The sequence below is a fragment of the Ursus maritimus genome, unplaced genomic scaffold, assembly GCF_017311325.1.
Source record: "Ursus maritimus isolate PB19 unplaced genomic scaffold, ASM1731132v1 scaffold_5, whole genome shotgun sequence".
In the NCBI taxonomy this organism is placed as follows: Eukaryota; Metazoa; Chordata; class Mammalia; order Carnivora; family Ursidae; genus Ursus; species Ursus maritimus.
In genome coordinates this window covers 14,464,208-14,482,738 of record NW_024426663.1, presented here as the reverse complement: position 1 = coordinate 14,482,738, position 18,531 = coordinate 14,464,208, and the positions used below count along the sequence as shown (strand labels likewise).

General features: G+C 38.6%; 1 protein-coding gene across 3 annotated transcripts in view; it reads right to left on the bottom strand.

Moving 5' to 3' along the window:
• ELL2 (elongation factor for RNA polymerase II 2) overlaps positions 1-18,531 on the bottom strand; it is a 78,862-nt gene that overhangs the window by 10,073 nt on the left and 50,258 nt on the right. For all 3 annotated transcript variants that reach the window (XR_005832398.1, XM_040622070.1, XM_040622069.1), the window contains 5 exons: positions 15,502-15,665; positions 8,029-8,288; positions 4,920-5,044; positions 4,698-4,785; positions 2,402-2,972 (listed from right to left, as the gene is read on the bottom strand). Coding sequence is in view for 2 of the 3 variants with exons in the window: in XM_040622070.1 (XP_040478004.1) it covers positions 2,402-2,972; positions 4,698-4,785; positions 4,920-5,044; positions 8,029-8,288; positions 15,502-15,665 (1,208 nt within the window). In the remaining variant the exon portion in view is untranslated. The remainder of the gene's footprint in view (positions 1-2,401; positions 2,973-4,697; positions 4,786-4,919; positions 5,045-8,028; positions 8,289-15,501; positions 15,666-18,531) is intronic.

Here is an 18,531-nt window from a genome sequence, read left to right as displayed (position 1 = left end):
CAAGGCAGATGAGACAATGAAGTCAGGTAGCAGACTGCTCCGGTCACTGTATTTCACTGCTACCCTCTGTGTATGCAGACAGTGGAAGCCGCGAAAAGTTTTCCTGTAGCAGTTTAAAGTAATTTATTTTTTATTTTATTTTATTTTATTTTAAAGATTTAATTTATTTATTTGACAAAGAGAGACAGCCAGCGAGAGAGGGAACACAAGCAGGGGGAGTAGGAGAGGAAGAAACAGGCTCCCAGCCGAGGAGCCTGATGTGGGGCTCGATCCCAGAACGCTGGGATCATGCCCTGAGCCGAAGGCAGACGCTTAACGACTGAGCCACCTAGGCGCCCCAAAGTTTAAAGTAATTTTAAAAAGTCATTACTGAATTGCAATTTATGCTCCTCCTATCTCTACATCTCATAATACTACAGATTTGTTTTTAAAAGGGCAAAATAAATAAATAGAAAAATAAATAGACTGCCAGTTATCCAGAGATATGCTGTGAAAGTGTGTAAAATCCCTGTCCGTATTCTATTTGTGTGCATGCACCATTTCCTGAGGGTATGTTTAGACTTTTTATAGGGTAATTTTTTATCATTCACAGAATTAAATTAATAACTCAAATCCTAACCCTGCCCGCTGGCAAAACATACATGTTCAATATAAAACAAAAGTGAAAATTTCATAATTTCTTGGTTTACTATTTTAAAAGACCAAGTATAGTAAATAAATTATGCAGACTCTGTGGCCTTATTGTTCACGGTCCTGTGTGTGTCTTTGACTCAAGCCTGGGTCTTTTACGACAGCCTGAGTCTTAAAGGAGAAGGCATTAAGTGCATTTCACCTGGCTGCTTCTTTGCTACAAACACGGGATAAATTCCAGTAGATTCAGGGGCTGTGGGTCTCAGTCTGTCCTCAGTATTTTGTGATAATCTCCATTGGCTTTTAGAGGTACTATGTCTTCAGTGGAGGAGTCAAAGACTAGGTCTGCTTCTCCAGGCCTCCAACTCTGAGAACACTCAAACTCTGCTGTAGGTCTCAACATACTGGGACCCAATCCCCCCAACACGAGCCTGATTCAGGATCACCATCTCCAGGGTGGGAAGTCTGGAGACAGGGATATAACCAGGAACGTGGCTTGCTAACTCTGAACACAAAGTTTGTTACATCTTGCCTTTTCCTGACCTAGCAAATTGAAGCACAGTAGTACTTGAAGGGAAAAAGCTTACACCTACCTCTTGGGCCACTATACAGCACCATACTGATCTAAAAATTGCAACAGTAAGCTTTGATGTGCAGTATACTCAGTCCAGGTCAATGAAGGCACTGCATCATACTATTCTGCAAAGTTTCTCTCATGTGGTAAAAATGGTCAGTTAAATTTAAGGATTACAGTATTATGGGCAAATTACAGAAAGACAAGACTCCTTAAACTCTATTCATACAGGACCTTTTCTAAAGTTGTATTTTCCTAGAGAATTTTGCTTTAATTAAGCTGGGTTTAAAATTGGCAGCAATGCTAAATGATGGGCTTGAATCTTCGATGTGCTGGCATGGGGGACAATTAAGTTTTAGAGGACAACTTTTTTAAAATAAGAAAAATAGAATTTTGTCTCTAGGTGTTAAAGATCATTACATCTCAGTAAGTGGTCTTTCTATGGACTAGCTTTTCTTTAGAAATAAAGCATTATTATAAGCTTCTTTGCATCTCAACAGATCTGGCTTTTAAAGTTTCCAAAAGCTTGAAATGGTTAAATTGTACTAATAACAATTAATACTAGTTTACTAAAACAGTGTTCTTAAAATTCAAAAGAATTTCTTAAGCTTTATCAAGCAAATTGCCAACAGCCTTACATAATAAGACAAACTACTTTCACTCTGAGTAACCATCATGTGATGGATCTGCATACACGATCTTACCTTGTCTGTTTTATGAAGAATTTGACATTTCCCCTGTGTTAATATTAATTAAGGCAGGGGTGACCCTGTTTCTTTGGCAAAGAAGGAAAAGAATTATTTTTATCACTAATTGTGTGTCTGGTTAAATTAGTTCAAGACTGGCATATAATAGGTCACATTGAGGTTGCGCAGTACCCTGGCAGTTATGGAAAAGAGCAACACTGCCTACCTTCTCGAAGGGGGTCTCAAAAGGATAATAAAGTCATTTTCAAATGACTTATCTTATTCTCAAATATAGAATCTGTGTTTAATAGTTGGCTAAAAAGTGACCGAAAATGACTGCTGTTAAATGCAAGAAAAAAATCTGCTCAAAATCACAACACTAAGATTAATAACAGAAGGTCAATGGATAAAAAAGCAATACTAATTATAAACAGCATAATCTCACTCATGATTAGTTTGCTCCGCCTGTTCATTGAACACATGTAGTTGGTTTTACGAATGTAAAATATACCTTCATTGGAATCTGGACTGGAGTTGTTCAGCTTGGCAATTTCTTCTTCTCTTTTAAGGTCCTCTTCCTTTTCCTCTGTCATTTCAATGTCGTGCTTTTTAATTTGGTCCTTTTCCTTGTGTTTTTTAGACTTCTTTTTGGACTTTTTGTGAGACATTGAATGGTTTTCTTCCATAGGCTTTGGACACTTTAGTAGAACTGAACCAGGGGGTAAGGTTTCCAGAGAAGTCCTAGAGGTATATTTATCTTGCTGGTCCTCATAGATACTACTGTTTTGACTAAAACTGTCAACAGGTAGGTCTTGAGTCCCCCGGCCTTCTGGAGTGCTAGGGGAATTGGAGTTAGAGTTTACAGTCTGAGGAGGATTGGAGACGGGCAGGTGGGTTGGAGGCAGCGGTGGAGGGGTAGGGATGGCAGCAGCTGCAGGGGGCGGCAGGTGGCCCGCAGCAGATTTCTCACTGGTGGGATTCAAATGGCCATTTAATGTTGGTGGTACTCTGTTTGTCAGGTGAGATATTCGAGCTTTTTTATTCATTAAAGGATCAATGAAATCTGAATCTAAAAGCCGTTTCTGTGGGGAGTGGGTGGGGAAGAAGCAGAAAAAAAAAATGAGCCAGTTTGTATGAAAACTCAACACATGCATAGCTGGTTACCATATGAACAACTGAGTAATTGTACTCATTCTTAAGTTTATCACTGGCATTGTGTTAACCATTTTGCAAGCTTAAGCAGGAATGAACAATCCACAAAAACAAAAGGGAAATAAATTCTCATGTCTAACATAAAAAGGGAGAATCTGGCAAATATGTTTCTTAGACTACTTATACTTTCTGATCATATAGCCACACCCTAAGTTCTTCGAGAGACTATGCCAATTTATGTGGACTACACCAATTCAGAGAGTATTAAATAGAAGTAACTTTTTCCTCTGTGGACCACAGCTGACCTAGTTATATTAAGAGAGAGGAGAAAGTAATTCGTATCATTTCACACTGTCAGAACTAAGAAGGGTAGGTAAAGGGCAATAAAAGCCTACACTTTATCTCCTCTAATGTGCTAATAAGATGCTCCAGTTATGAGTATTTTGGCTGTCATTTATTATTTCACCTGTCTTAAAATGGGAACAGCCAGCACCTTCAAAGTAATTTCTCTAAGTATCACCATCACTGCTGAAATGCTATTCAATTTCTTCCCCGTAAATATAGCTCTTCAATGGATTGGTCTTAATGATGAGTCCATAAAAAAGATATGGAATTAATGTTTTAAAAATTTAAAAAAATTATGCTAATACTAGCCCAATCCAGCAACAACATTTAAGTTAAAAAAGAGAATTCAGATAGTTGAAAAGTACGAAGCATATGTAATGTAATGACATGGCCTAAACTTCAGCTTGGAAGAAAATAATAATCATCCCATTAATTTATTCTGTTTTCAGTTTAGCATCATTGATTTGGCAGCCATCATATAATTAGATCAGAGTATAAATAACTTCATGGTAGTTGGCATTAAAAGTGAGGCTTCTACAGACAATGTACATGCAAGGACAGAATTGCTTTTATTTTGTTCTGCCTCTGTTCCTCACAATAGGTTTCTAACATTTTTTGATATATGAATAGCCTTTCGCCCACAGCATGCTTACTGTTCTCCACACATCTGTCCCATCTCCCTAATCCTTGGGAGGAGGGTCCAGAAAGAGGAGCACTTTGTCAGTAGCACTGGGGTAGATAGGTCTGTTCCACTGTCAGTCTCCAAACCAGGGAACCAAGGAATCTCTTGGGGGAAATTTAAAGCTGGAAGGAGTGAGGTCTAAATGGAGTATTCTGATTGGGATCGAAGTTAAAAAAAGTACATTAAGGAGACGTATAAAAATGACAGAATTTTTTATTTGCTTATTTTAAAAACATTTTTCCCCAAGAAAAGTTTTCTCGAACATGTTTCAGATAATATTAAATATCTTCAATTTTCTGTATAATTTGAGACTGGCTATGGGACTAAGTAACTCTTCCAGTTAGTGACCTAATGGAAAAGTAGATAATCTTATAACACAATGTAAACTTTAAATATGGAAAAGCAAAGTAGATATTATGCACTTTGACACAGAGGTCTGGGCTGTGAGCTGGGACCTGAATTCTAGATGGAGCGCTGCCGTGAACTAGCTAGCTAGCGATGTGACTTTGGGTAGGCAAGCTATGCAGCTTCTCTGGGCCTCATTTCTCTCATGCATAAATCAGACCACCTGAACTAGGTGGCCCCTGAGGTTCACTTCAGGGCTCTGATTATATGATTTCATGAATACCTGAGGGGAAGATGCAGCGTCTCGATTAGAACATACAGGAGATTCTGAACGGCTGGTGCTGGCAGTATTCTGAGATGGATTTAGTTTTCTGTAAAGGATACACACGCTCTGGTTATGGAGAGAATTTTCAAATGTTTGTGATAAAAAGCTTACCCTTGTTTCTTCCTTCCCAACACTAAAATAACAATGACTAAAATTTTTTTTAAAGGAAAAAAAATTTACCTTGAGAGCACTGACTCTAATGACCGTCTATCTATTTCACTGTATCCAGGCCAGTCCCTTTGAAGTTCTTTAAAAACATAATCCTTTAAGGTATATGAGAGGTCCTTTGGATTCAGATTGGCTACCTGGTACATGGTGTGAAAACAGAGCATTAGATCTTTTTGCTACCTCCCAACCCAAAACAGGGAATATTTTGCATTTACACTGAAAATAACTGTACCAATTGACCCCAAAGGGACTGAGAGTTTTGCATATTGCCAGATCTCAATAAATGCTGTTTGACTTCATTTGGGAAATTAAAACTTTATATAAGTAGCTAAATATTTTTTCCCTGAACATCCACTGTTTGTCATATTTCTACTGAAACAGCCTACATTAGGCAAAAAGTGGAGGGAGGTTTATTTATTTATTTATTTTTACTTTTTAAAATCAAGTTCTTCTAGTCTAAGGAGTTAGGTTTAACAACTTCATTATTTACTTCTGGTCATGAACTCCATTACTTTTGAATCACAGTAAAAATCCTTGATCATTTGTATTAAGTAGAAACCAAACAGTGCCCAAATGTTAGGTTATAAACTTTCCCTTCAGTAATCAGCAGAAATTACCTCCATAAATAGTATCAATTCTGATGCCCTTGTCTGTCATTTTCTTGGCTTGCTAAGCCTGCTTCTCGTGGCTGCCAGTTCTCCTAAAGAACCACTTACTAAAAGTCCTTGAAATTCCCGAAAACCAATAAAAGGAAACATACAGCAAAATAACCCCCAAATTACTGTTATTAGTCAGCCAGTTTATTCTTAAGTGTATCTTTCCTTATCGTACAACTGCAATTCCTAGGATGTCCAGGCCTTGATTCCATTTACAATACAAATGTATGGATTCAGGTGCCAAACCAAGAGTCATTTTTAAGGCTGGCAGAAAGGTATTCCTCCTGTCATTTCCTACTGGAATGGTCTTTTTTAATCGCTTCACTTCTTTCTGTGTCCTTTTAAAGTACTACCAAATGTATTATGATAGTTCATGCTTTTCTTACAGCTTAACATTAATGTTAGGCATAAGATTCACATTTGCAAATACATTAGGATGAGATACAACCAGATTTCTCAAAGGGAAAAAATAACAACAGTGCTTAGCTTTCCTATTATCCTTGGGACTACATAGACTTAATGCCCCACCTCTTCTCTAGGCTTCATAATGGGACCTTCTTCTGTTTTCCTCCTCCTCTCTCTTTCTTTTCTTGTCTTTTCTGTGCACTGTTCTATTTGCTAGACTGCTTAGGCCCTATCCTCTGTCCTGTTTTCTTCATTGTCATCATCTTCTCCTAAGATTATTTCATTCAGCCCCAAGGCTTTCTTTTTCTTTTTTTATTTATTTAAGTAATCTCTACACCCAACATGTGGCTGGAACTCATGCTCCTAAGCGCAAGAGTCCTTTGTTCCTTCAACTGAGCCAGCCAGGTGCCCTAGCTCTAAAGCTTTCAATAGCCAATCGATATGCTGCTGTCTCCTAACTTGTAACTCCAGCTCCAACTGTCTTCTGAACACCAGACCCTTACATGTAACTAACGAACATCTATCACCATTTGGATATGTCTAACGGACATCTTCCAAACAGAATTCCTGATTCCCCTCCATACACTTGTTCCTTTGCCATCCCTCTCATCTCAGTCAATGGCTCAGTATCCATTCAGTTGCTTCATGTAGTTGGTCTGGGTTAGAATCCAGACACTGGCATTTTTTTAAAGCTCCACAGAAGATTGTAATGTGCAGCTAGGATGAGACTATGCTCTAGATTCTGCCAAATGATCAACACTAATGACACTCATGTCCCATTTGCTGCTGAGTTAAGCACACCTACACTTTAAAATCTTTATATACATACACATAATCACATAACTACGGACATCGATCGATAGTAGCCTCTGTGTGAATGACCTGCCTCTGCCAACATTTTGCCACCTTATCCTCTAACCTAGAAGGTAATTTACAACTTTTCTGGAGATTCAGTCACCAGGTATTTTGTGATTTGTAACCGGAACCTCCCTCCTTCCCCAAATAAAAATTGAAAACACAGACACCCTCACCCTTATTCATTCTTTCATCCTGCCTTTTGAGCTCTTAAAATTGTTATGTGACATATGGATTTAAATTAAGTGTTTCCAAAAAGTACTCAAATAATTTAGTAAGATCCTTGAGAATGCCCAAGATACTCTGGGGACTGGTTAACCCAGAACTGGAGATTTTGGCTTTATTCTTTCATAACATTAGTATCATGACTTGAATGTAAGAGAATAAATGAAAAAAAACAGACTTAAAAGTGTTATTCTCTGAATAGTTAATGAAAATGTGCAGGTCTGTATTTTTTAATGGTGAAATTTAAGAATTCTAGACATGTTATTGCTTTAGAAAAAAAAATTATTTGAATGCTAATCAATATTTATGACCCAGAATCAATATGAAAAGTATAGGAAATTACAGTCTGACAAACTAGCAACTTCAACACAATTAATGATCTACTCTTATACTTAAGCTTGTGATTATAAGGCAATTGATCAAAGCTAATACACATTCATATCCCTTAATGAAGACAAGTGAATGATCTCAGCATACTCAGTGGTAGAAAAAGGCAAAGTAAAGGGCATGCAGGGCAAGACACATTTGAAACTTGTTGGTAAGAATATTCTAGCTTATATCAAACAAAGACTGATAAAAATAAATTGTACAACTTCACCTATATCAACGAATACTACAGCAATAGTTCTGGTGATTCAAGACCAAAAAGAGACAACAAAAACTTCTTACTTTTTTAATGGAATTTCAGAGCAAAATTCGTTTAATCCAAATGAAGATAATGACTTGAAATTTAATTTTTTTAAATTAACAATTCAGTAGCCTCTAACTTAAAAAACCTACTATAAATGCCTACAGTTAAATTAGTTTTTTAATTAAATGTTTAAAACAAGATGACTTAATATTCAAGAGTTATAATTCATATACCATTGATCAAGACGATCCTGAAATTTCTCTACCTCAAATAGCAACAACAGGAAGCCTTCTTAAAAGAGCTTCTCAACAAGAAAGTACAAAGAAGGAACTCTTCATACGGGTCTCACCTGTTGGAGAATTGCTCCGAGGGAGTTCTTGTCTTTTTGATTGACACCATCCTTCTGCAGTCGAGCCAGCAGCTCAGGTTTCTTGTAGGCCTTCAGTGCCAGTAAGTGAATCACTCTGTCCCTGTATGGCCGCTGAGAAACACTGTTACTGCCATGTGTCTTTCGAATCGTATTTGCAGGATTCATGGGGGTTGACCGTTTCCTCTCAGGTACTGCATCTGAAACAGCTTGAGGTGCTTTCCGAATTTGCACCCTTTTCCCTAAAGTCCAGTGGAAATGACATGTTACTCATATGCGGGTAAGAACATAATGAGCATCTCAGTTTACTCAACTTTGATTTAGGTACTCCTGCATTTCTGTAGGGAATTAAGGCCACTTTATTTCGGTTTTTACTTTCACTTAGCTACATATGGTACATTAGTGACACATACTGTAGCAAAAGACTGGAAATTTTAAGGTTGTAGGTAGTTCATGTGAAGTGGAAATAAAGTAATTTCTATGTTTACCTGTCCTATTTACAGAACTTACAGACTATATGTCATTTCTTTGGCTGACAGAATATAGCAAATGTGAAACATGAGAAATACCGGTCGTATCTCACTAAGACCATACCTTTGGCTGAGCTGGGAAATTACCTTAATCTCACAGATTCAGAAACCACAAAGAGGGGAGTCAGGCATAATTTGGGGTTAACATTCAGAAGGACATCCACTACACATATTCCTTTTCAATAGGCTGTAACAAATTTTAGGAGTCAAAAACCCAAACCAAAACTAACCAACCAAAAAACAATCTCAGAGGGCCAGACAAGCAGACATCTCCACTGCAGGGCTGAGGCTACACAGGTGAATTAGAGGAGTAGAAAATGGTAAAAAGGAGGCCTTCACATCATTCCTGCCAGGCAAGTACCATTTGGTAATTAACGCACTTTCTGCTTAAACTTAACATTGGTTCTTGGGCTGAAGTGACCTGGATACTACGTGGATATCCATATTCCTCATTGAAGAAAAAATTAGAATGAAACTGTAAAAGACCCTCATTTGATCATTTCTGAGGTGGAATCTTTTAGCACCTAGTACACTCTGAACTTCCAACTCTGTGCCCTCTGGTTAAAGAGTGGGGAGAACTGGTAATGACATACAATGTGGGGCAAGTACATTAGGAACAAGACTAGCAACTAGAAACAATGGATAAGCAAAAACAGTCCCTTCAGTGCTCAGGTCTGGTCTGGTGTGGTGGGGTGTGAAAACAGCTTAACTGGGCAGGAGCTTTAATAATAATTCTGTCCATGCTGGGGTCCTGAGGCCTAGACAGAGGGGCTGTTTGTCTGACACAGTCCTGCCTAGAATAAAGGAGAAAGCACTAATATCTCACTGGCTCTTCTATTTTTTTACTTTCTGGACATAACAAAGTATAAATATCAGATCAAAATATTGCACAACAAAGGAACTCAACATTAAAGGAACACTGCCCAGTAGTAAAAAAAGCTATTAAGGTGTGATTAGAGTTTTGGAGATAGACTTAGATCTGGTTTCTGTATTTTTCTTAATTTAGAGATAGCTAGATCAGTGTCAGATGGGCAGGGAACTAATATTTACCATGAACCAATTAAGTGGTGGTGGTGGGGACACTGTGCTAAGACCTTTACACACATTAAGTCTCACAGTAACCTGTTGAAACAGGCATGGTCACACATCACAGATGAGAAAACTGAGGCTTTCAGTGGGATAAGCTCAAATGGTATAAAGTGCTCACTTAGCGTTTGGAAGGTTCTGTTATTAGTACCCAAGTTTTCCTACATGTACTTCTTTGTAGGAAAGGTTTTAGGAACAAATGTCTCATGTCTGCCATTGCTTCATGTTAGGTTGTAAGCTCCATATGGGCAGGGCTGTGGCTGCTTTGCTCACTAGCAGACTTTGAATCAGCATTTGATGACTAGCAAGTATCAAAGTGAATGACAGTGAGAGAACAAGTAGCCAGCAGAGGAGCCAGAATCAATGTGGTCTGTATTTTCCCACATTGCCAGGATGCCAGCGTCTGAAGAAACACTGAAATTTCTAATGTGGCAAATGCAAACTTTACAGTCTACCACTTCTCAGTTGTAACAGTATTAACAAACAGTACTGTTCCTTGAAATTTTAATAGGAATTTGTGGGGAAAACAAAACAAAACAAAGCCAGGGTCATAGAAGTTTAGGAAATGCTATAAATTCCACACTATCCTCCCCCTTGAAACCTGTTTAGCTTACACTTCCCCAAACAAAGCTGACTACGGAGCCCTCCCTACCACTCTTCTCTAGGGAGGGGAGTGGCCAACGAATGTTTTTTAGCTAAGCCCACACATACCATGATTGATCATTTAGAATGAATTCAAGCCAGCAAGGAAGGCGAATAAAAATAAAAACAAAAAGTAACAGTACTACCAGTGTGTTCCAGGCTGCCCCTCCTCCTCCGTATGTCTGACCCACCTCTGATCCTCAGTCTCAGGAGAGCTCTAAGGTCTCCTGAGTTTACCCCCACCCCTCCCTGAAGTAAGCATAGGGCAGACAAATAAGGAAGGCTCATTTTGCCCCCTAAAAGGGGTGTAAGTATGATGCCTGACAAGAAATTAGAATCTAGTCAGGGATACAACAGCAGTGGAGTCTCACCTGGGGCCTAATGCTAGGCTGTTACTGGTACATGACTCTCCTACCCCCAGTACACTCACTTCACCTTTCTCATTTTAACTTGAGACTTGAACTCAGGACTCCGAGATCAAGAGTTGCATGCTCTACTGACTGAGCCACCCAGATGCCCCACTGTCACTTTTCCTTTACACAGCCAGTTATGGAGTAACCCACTTCTTTTAAATGCTGATAGAGCAATCCAGACACACTGGGTTTTATGCAAAGATCACTTTGCTTGCTGCCTCCCCATTGGTCTGTGCCTATTCAGCCAGGAAGGAGTCCTCTGGTTTAAGACAGGCTACAGGTGAAGAAAACATCAGTGCTCTAAGTAGTTACAGAACTGAGATGCGAAAGAAAAAAAAAAAAAAAAAAGAAAGAAAATGTGAGGTTCAAAGTAGGCAGAAGACAGACTTTATTTTTATTTTTTCACATTTGCCTCAGAAAAGCCCTTTTAATAAAGCCTGTGGGAGAACCTAATTCTCTTCCCAGACCCAAGTGCTAATCAATTCCCTGGGCTCCTTATATAAACAGCAGCACTGGGTCTGACAGAGTTGGGTAATGTGGGACTATATCTGAACCGCTGTTTCATAACAAGGAGTCCACTTCTAGCGTCTCCATTTAATATGAGATGGTAAAAGTATTTATCTCTCTACCTAGTGGCTCTGAGTAAAAAATCCGAATGGAAGGTGTTAAAACAGTACATCAGAAAAAGCAGGGGCTGCAGACGTCTTCTGTGGTGGTTTTTCTGTTCTGTGGAACCTGACCAGAAGCCCTGGCAACACCGACCCGATGCTTTAAAAAACACTGGCAGGACCTCGATGAAGGGGTGACCGTCATGGTTAAATACATAGTCCACTGCGATGGAAACCATCTCCACCATCTGGCATTTATGCTCTTTTTTTCAAAAGGTTTATTATCTACACACACACACACACACACACAGAGTCACAAAATGTTAGAACTACAAAGGACCTTTGATGTTACCCAATTCAAATACCCCTTATCTAATAATTGAAAAAATTAAGGTTCACAGATGTTAAATGATTTGTCCGAGATCATTCAAACATGTATCAACTCATTATAGATAAGGAGGATGGGGCAGAAGTTGGGAAAATTGGAAGAAGAATCCTAGAAATTACACTGGTTGGGTTATTTTATACATCTAAATAAATATTAACATGTAAATTTACAATTCAATAAATTCCAGAATTTAGGTAGAAATCAGTGAGCAGACATATTGGTAAAATGGAAGCAGTGGTAATTAGTGATTCTTGAGTTTTGTTTTGTTCTTTAAACAAAGTGAAAAGGATTGTAACACAACAGTGCTCACCACTGATACAAATTTCACGACTAGAAGCAGAAATATTCTGAAGAAATAATAACGATGTTTCCTAGGTTAAAGACTCTACTGCTCCTCTCCAGGAGAAAGAGATTTTTTTTTTCTCCCAGTCTACGAGAGGGTCTCAAAAGCTCATATTCCTGGGTGACTAGGCCAGGTGACCCTTAGGAGTATAGTCTTCAGGGGCGCCTGGGTGCTCAGTCATTAAGCGTCTGCCTTCAGCACAGGGCGTGATCCCGGCGTTATGGGATCGAGCCCCACATCAGGCTCCTCCACTGGGAGCCTGCTTCTTCCTCTCCCACTCCCCCTGCTTGTGTTCCCTCTCTTGCTGTCTCTGTCAAATAAATAAATAAAATCTTGAAAAAAAAAAAAAAGTATAGTCTTCATCCCCTTAAACAGGGCTTGTGCCCTGATTCAGCAGCCAGAGGCCTGGCCTGGCATTATGCCACCACAACCTCTCAGCGCGACCAGCATTATTCCCATTTGTCTTCCACCCAGGATGACGCTGTTGAGAGAAGCCTTGTTCTGCAGGTACTTCTAAGGTGGCAAAGGTGAACTTCTGGTATCATTTTGTATGATATATTCAATTATGAACTAAAGAGGTCTCTCCTATTGTCTTAAGAAAATAACACAACTTGTTAAGGGGCCAAAAATCCATATTGTTTGCTATTTGTTGATACCAACTACATGATACATGAAATGGAGAGGTAATCATAACCTCCCTTATGGGGTGGTTTTGAGATCTAGATGAGTAATTACATGTAGAGTGCTAACCAGTGTCTTGTGCACAGCAAGCACTCCATAAATCTTGGGTGATATTAGTAATGAAGGGTGAATGACTAGCATTTGAAAGAAATGAATGAGTCAGATAGTTTTGCGGTACTAAAAAAAGCAGGAAGATACAAACTGAGCCACCTAAAAGAAAGAAATATGGTAAAGGACTAGCAATGGATAAGATTAAAAGAAAAAGGTCAAAACATAACCATAACAAAGCACAGTAAAAAATCAAAAACTTAAGTTTTAAATTCTGAGCTGAAGAAATGGAGGCAGTCCAGAGGAGAGCAATAAAAATAATTAAAGGGCTAGGATACAGGCCATCTTAAGAGAAGTTAAAAGGAGCTGGGATTATGTGACGGGGAGAATAAAAGGCTGAAGAGGTTAACGACAAGACTGAAGACCTGAGAACACTGTACTGTGCCGGTAAGCAGCCAGGGCACAGAGGACCCTGCAGAGTGGGGCACTCAGGCTGGCAGGGGTCACTGCAGCACTCTGTGGGGGCAAACGTATGTGTGCGCAGAGGGAGGCCAGCCTGTCTGAGAACAGCATGGATGTAATCTGGCTTGATCAAACTTTAGGGAACCTCAAATTTTACGTGGTCACTCCTAAAAAATGTAAATAGGTTATCTGTAGTGCCTATAAGAAACCCTGCCAGTTCTAAAATTCCTGTACCATTAGAAAGAGTATGAGTTATGTGATTCTGGGTGTTGACAAGTCTGCCATGTAACATGCTGTGCAGATAAACTGAACCGGACCCTATCAAAACAAAACACATGAATGGAGGAACACCCAAGTATCATTCAATGGAAAGGTACAGTGATCACTGTTGATTTGCAAACTTTGGAATAAATCAAGGTAAAGTTTTTCAGCTAGTTCTATTGAGAGGCAAAAGCAAACAAACGACCCCCCCCCCAAAAAAAACCAACCAACCAACCAAACAAAAACCCAAAAAACCATTTTGGTGGTTTTAGTCCTTTAGTCCTTTGTGAAACACACTAACTTGCCTCACTGTTTATAAAACGGCGGTACTGGACAGAGTAAAAAAAATACTTTCAAAGCAACAGGGACAGCAAATTCACCATTTGTACTTAAATTTAAGTGCGGCAGATCTTGTGCATTTTAAAAACAATTTGAGATTTAGCCTACTACAGAGACAGTTAAGTTACTTGTGAGAATAAAGAGAAAGAAAGGAGGTTGGGAGTTGTTACCTCACTCAGCAGGAAAGGGAAGGTGAAAAATCTCACTGCTGGTAACTTACTGGGTTGGGACTGGGCCCCATGGGTACAGATACCTGGGGAAGCCATGAATTGTTGTTAAACCAAACTAAATGTATCTAAGCTAAGCACCAAGTCCCAGGAGCACTGGCTATGTTCCAAAGAAATACTTATTAAAGATATCAGTGGAGCTTCTCAAAGTTGAATGTACTGTAGCTGGGTCAGCAATGGGAAAATACAGAAGTAAAATTATACCAAACCATGGAAAGATGTTGATTAAAGAATTTGGTTATTCAAGAGACTGTTTTAGTGTGCATTTACATTTCTAAATTTCTATCTTTTCATTCTTATGATGACTTATGTTATTAAACTGACCAAAGCCTCAAAGAAGTCATCCTCACTCTTGCTAATTCTTCCTATTACTGTTAATAGTCACTGCCAATCAACTCTTTAAAAATTGTTAGGGTCACTGCTCATAAAGGAGAGACTCATCTTGCTGGTCTGGTCTTACTTCCCTTCAGTCTGATGGATATTTGAGTGAGCTGGTCATAAAGATGATGGGGGTGGGGCAGCCTCTTAATTAATGGATAGATGAGGATAAGAATCCATGAACGACATCACAATTGAGGTACCAAAAGGCATCACCCTCATGCTTTGCTATAAGCATATTTTATATTTTGGAATAAAAATTCCGTGTGCAAAGATCCTCTGAAATTCTATTAATGAAAACTCAGAAATTCTACTAATAGATTTTATGGTAAAAATAACCCTACAAAAATGCCAAACAAGACCAAAACTGTCCATCATTGAAATTACATCATCCAGTGTCAAAAAACACACAACAGTACCACTATTACAACATAGTAAAGTAACATGACCAGATCCCAGTACTGTACAATAATAATAAATAACCAACAAAGGATCAGGATTTATGAAAGAAGTAAAACTTTTCTATCTGTCCAATTATCAGTATAAAGAGAACAGATGATTTTTTTTAACCAAGAAAAGAGATTTTTATTTTTAGCATTCACTTGTGTTTTATGTAATTTTGGGTTTTTTTTATTGTAATTTTTTTTTATTATATCATGTTAGTCACCATACAGTACATCCCTGGTTTCTGATGTAAAGTTCGATGATTCATTAGGTGCGTATAATACCCAGTGCACCATGCGATACATGCCCTCCTTACTACCCATCACCAGCCCATCCCATTCCCCCACCCCCTCCCCTCTGAAGCCCTCAGTTTGTTTCTCAGAGTCCATAGTCTCTCATGCTTCATTCCCCCTTCTGATTACCCCCCCTTTCTTTATCCCTTTCTTCTCCTACCGATGAGAACAGATGATTTTTGACCATGTTATTCAAAATGTTCTGGAAACTAATTCTGTGTTAACATTAAGTTAATATTACCAGTATTTACCTACAGTGGTCTTGAATTATTCCAATCAATCAGTGAGAAGGAAAACGATATCTATACAAACCTACATATGGTCCACCGGGTTTGATAACTTTTGTGCTTCGGTTGCGGGATTCCTCCTCTGCCTGGGTCATTCTTTCTCGTGTCATCTGATACGAGTCGTTTGTTGCACACACTGTAATTTTATCTTGTATAAATCCCAGGCAATTGAGCTGGGAGGCTCCAGAGCTGTCAAGTAAGATGGTGGCTTTGTTAGAGATGTCCCTCATTTTGTACAATAAAGGCAAGCGAGAACTGTATAATCCTAAAATCAGCCCAAATAATAGCCTTGCAATCTGGAAATAACTAATATTAATAATTTAAATTGTTGAAACTTAAAATATTTAAATTCCTCTCCTTCATTTCATATCACATTTTTTCCCATATTTTGAATAGAATGGGTAAAATGAACTCTCAGAGGCCAAATCTGTAAAATTCTGAAAATAATTAGTATTTGTATTGAAGACCAGAGTCTCAATGAGTACTGTAGTTCTACTTTCATTTTATAACAAATTATCTACCACTGATATGAAAAATGTTTAAAGTTTACTTTTGGAGGAACCATAATATGCATGCTTTAGAAATGACCAGAAGAAACAGACCCACAGCAATGCTTTTTATTTTTAGTAAGATAATTAATTTTAAGGCCAAAATATTGCCAAACATTAGGATTTATCATTATCCCAAATACCCTAAACATTTGTAGACTCTGTACTTACCATTTTGTTAAATCTCTACATAAGATGACATATTTGTGTGGCAAATATTGAAGAAAATACTGGACAAGAGATATTTGTAAATATTTTTTGAAAAACTTTTATTTAAAAAAATGAAAATTAACATTGGCCTGGAAGATGGCTCTGCTTCAAAGTATTATGCTAATATTAGGGGATTGTGGTAACAAGTACACTGGTATTTTATTTATATATTTATTTATTTACCTTAAAGATTTTATTTATTTGAGAGAGAGAGAAACTGAACAAAAGAGAGAGCAGGGGCAGAGGGAGAGGGAGAAGCAGACTTCCTGCTGTGCAGGAAGCATGGTTTAATTCCAGGACCCTGGGGTCATGACCTAAACGGAAGGTAGATGTTTAACCGTTTAACCTACTGAGCCACCCAGGTGCCCCTACGGTGGTATTTTAAAAAGAAATTACTATGGCTTTAAAACAGACTGGAATATAGAAGTAATGAAAATGTCACTACAGCTCTGATACTCTATTTCCAAACTAGCTTTGTTAAGAGGCTAAGAAACAGGGTTGATAAAATTTCTGTAAATTCCTAATAACTGTACAAATGCTATTTAAGAAAAAAAAAAAACAGTTCATTCATCTCCTAAATATTTATTTGGCAGGGACTGCACACCAGGAAGTATGTGAGGGTCAGACAGAGACAAGGACTAAGACAGATGTGGCCCCTCATTCAAGAAGCTAATGGGTGACAAGGATGAGCACACTGGAAATTATGACATAGTATGACAAATGGCAGGGAGGCAGGGAACCCCCCAAGAAGGTACTTCACCTGGATTGTGGGCAAGGAAAAAGCTTCCTGGAGGAAGTGATGCGGACGCTGATCTACAGGGATGTCTATACGGGGTGTGTGTGTGGGCGGGGAGCATAGAAGTTTTCTGGGAGGAGAACCAACCTGTGTCGGCCCAGGGGAAGCAAGGAGGAAGTTTTCAGTTTGGCCAAAGAAAGTTGGAAAGGACAAGTAGAGATGAGACTGAAGAAGGCATGAGAAGTACATCATACAGGGCTTTGGAGGATTTTAGACTTTATCCCAAGAAAGAGAGAGGCTGAAAATAGGGGAGAAAAAATATCTTATTTGTATTGTAAAAAGATCAATCTGGATGAAGAACAGATTGGGAGGTAGGGGGCACAAAAGTGAAAGCAGGAGGAGACCACTTAGGAGGCTAACTGAAGGATTACTGGCAAGGAGTGAGAGCTTGAACTAGTGTGGGGCAGTGTGAATGCAGAATAGTAAACAGATTCCAGACATAGTTAGGAGGCAGAACTGACAGGATTTGATAAGTGATTAGCCACAGGTGGAGACAGAGACAAATTAAAGATCGTACCCAGGCTACTAGGTGTACCTAGATGAATGCTGAAAAACCAGTGAAGGGAAGGAGGGATGAGGGCTTAACCCGTAAGAGAAATGGATGGAGGAGGAAAAGTGGGAAGAAGAGACTACAGTTTGAAGTTCTGGCAGGAGGAAGTTTGAATTTCAGCATCTCCCCCTGAAATTATTTGTTAAGTAATTTAAATACAATAAGCTGATCCTATTGCCAATCACAATGAAGTTACAGCTTACACCATTCAAAGTCAAGAAATAGATCTTTCCATTAAACAAAACAGAGCTAAACCCTGTACGCAAGAAGGTATTCTATAGAATTGTCCACTCATCCCTTTTCAACTGAGTTACCTTAAAAGTACCTTAAGAGTACCTTAAATACTGTGACATATAAGCATGTGACATTTGACATGTAAGCATTCCTAGAGTCTTTTTCTCTAGCCTAGCTCAGTTTCCTACAGTAGACTGTGCGTTAGTTACTGTATGGGGCTGTGTGCCCTGAACTATATATTTCCAAGAGGCCTGTGAATGGACAGATTTAAGAAATTTTTTGAAAGGTAATTTTAACTTTGGGATTGCCTCCATTTTAGATATGATAAAAGTGACATTCAGGGAGAACCTGAACTACAGCAGAGATAAGATCCATGGCAAAAATAAAAATTCAATTGGGTAGAAAAGGTGGAATGAAATTATAAAAAAACTTGCTTGCCAGGTGGAGAACTGAAAGTTTCAGGGCTTCTGTTTTCATAGTGGCAAATTTCAATTTATACCCATACAAGGCCATTTTATAAAGCACCTCAAATCATACTTTCATAGTTGGATCATACTTTTATAAAACACACTTGGATCATACTAATGTATTTGCCCCAATTTTCTCACAATAACTCTTTCACTTCTCTTGCTGCATCACGTAGCATTTTGTAAGTGACTTTAAATCCTTCTCCAAACAAGCAACGTAGAAATAAACACACAGGGTGTTTGTGATCTA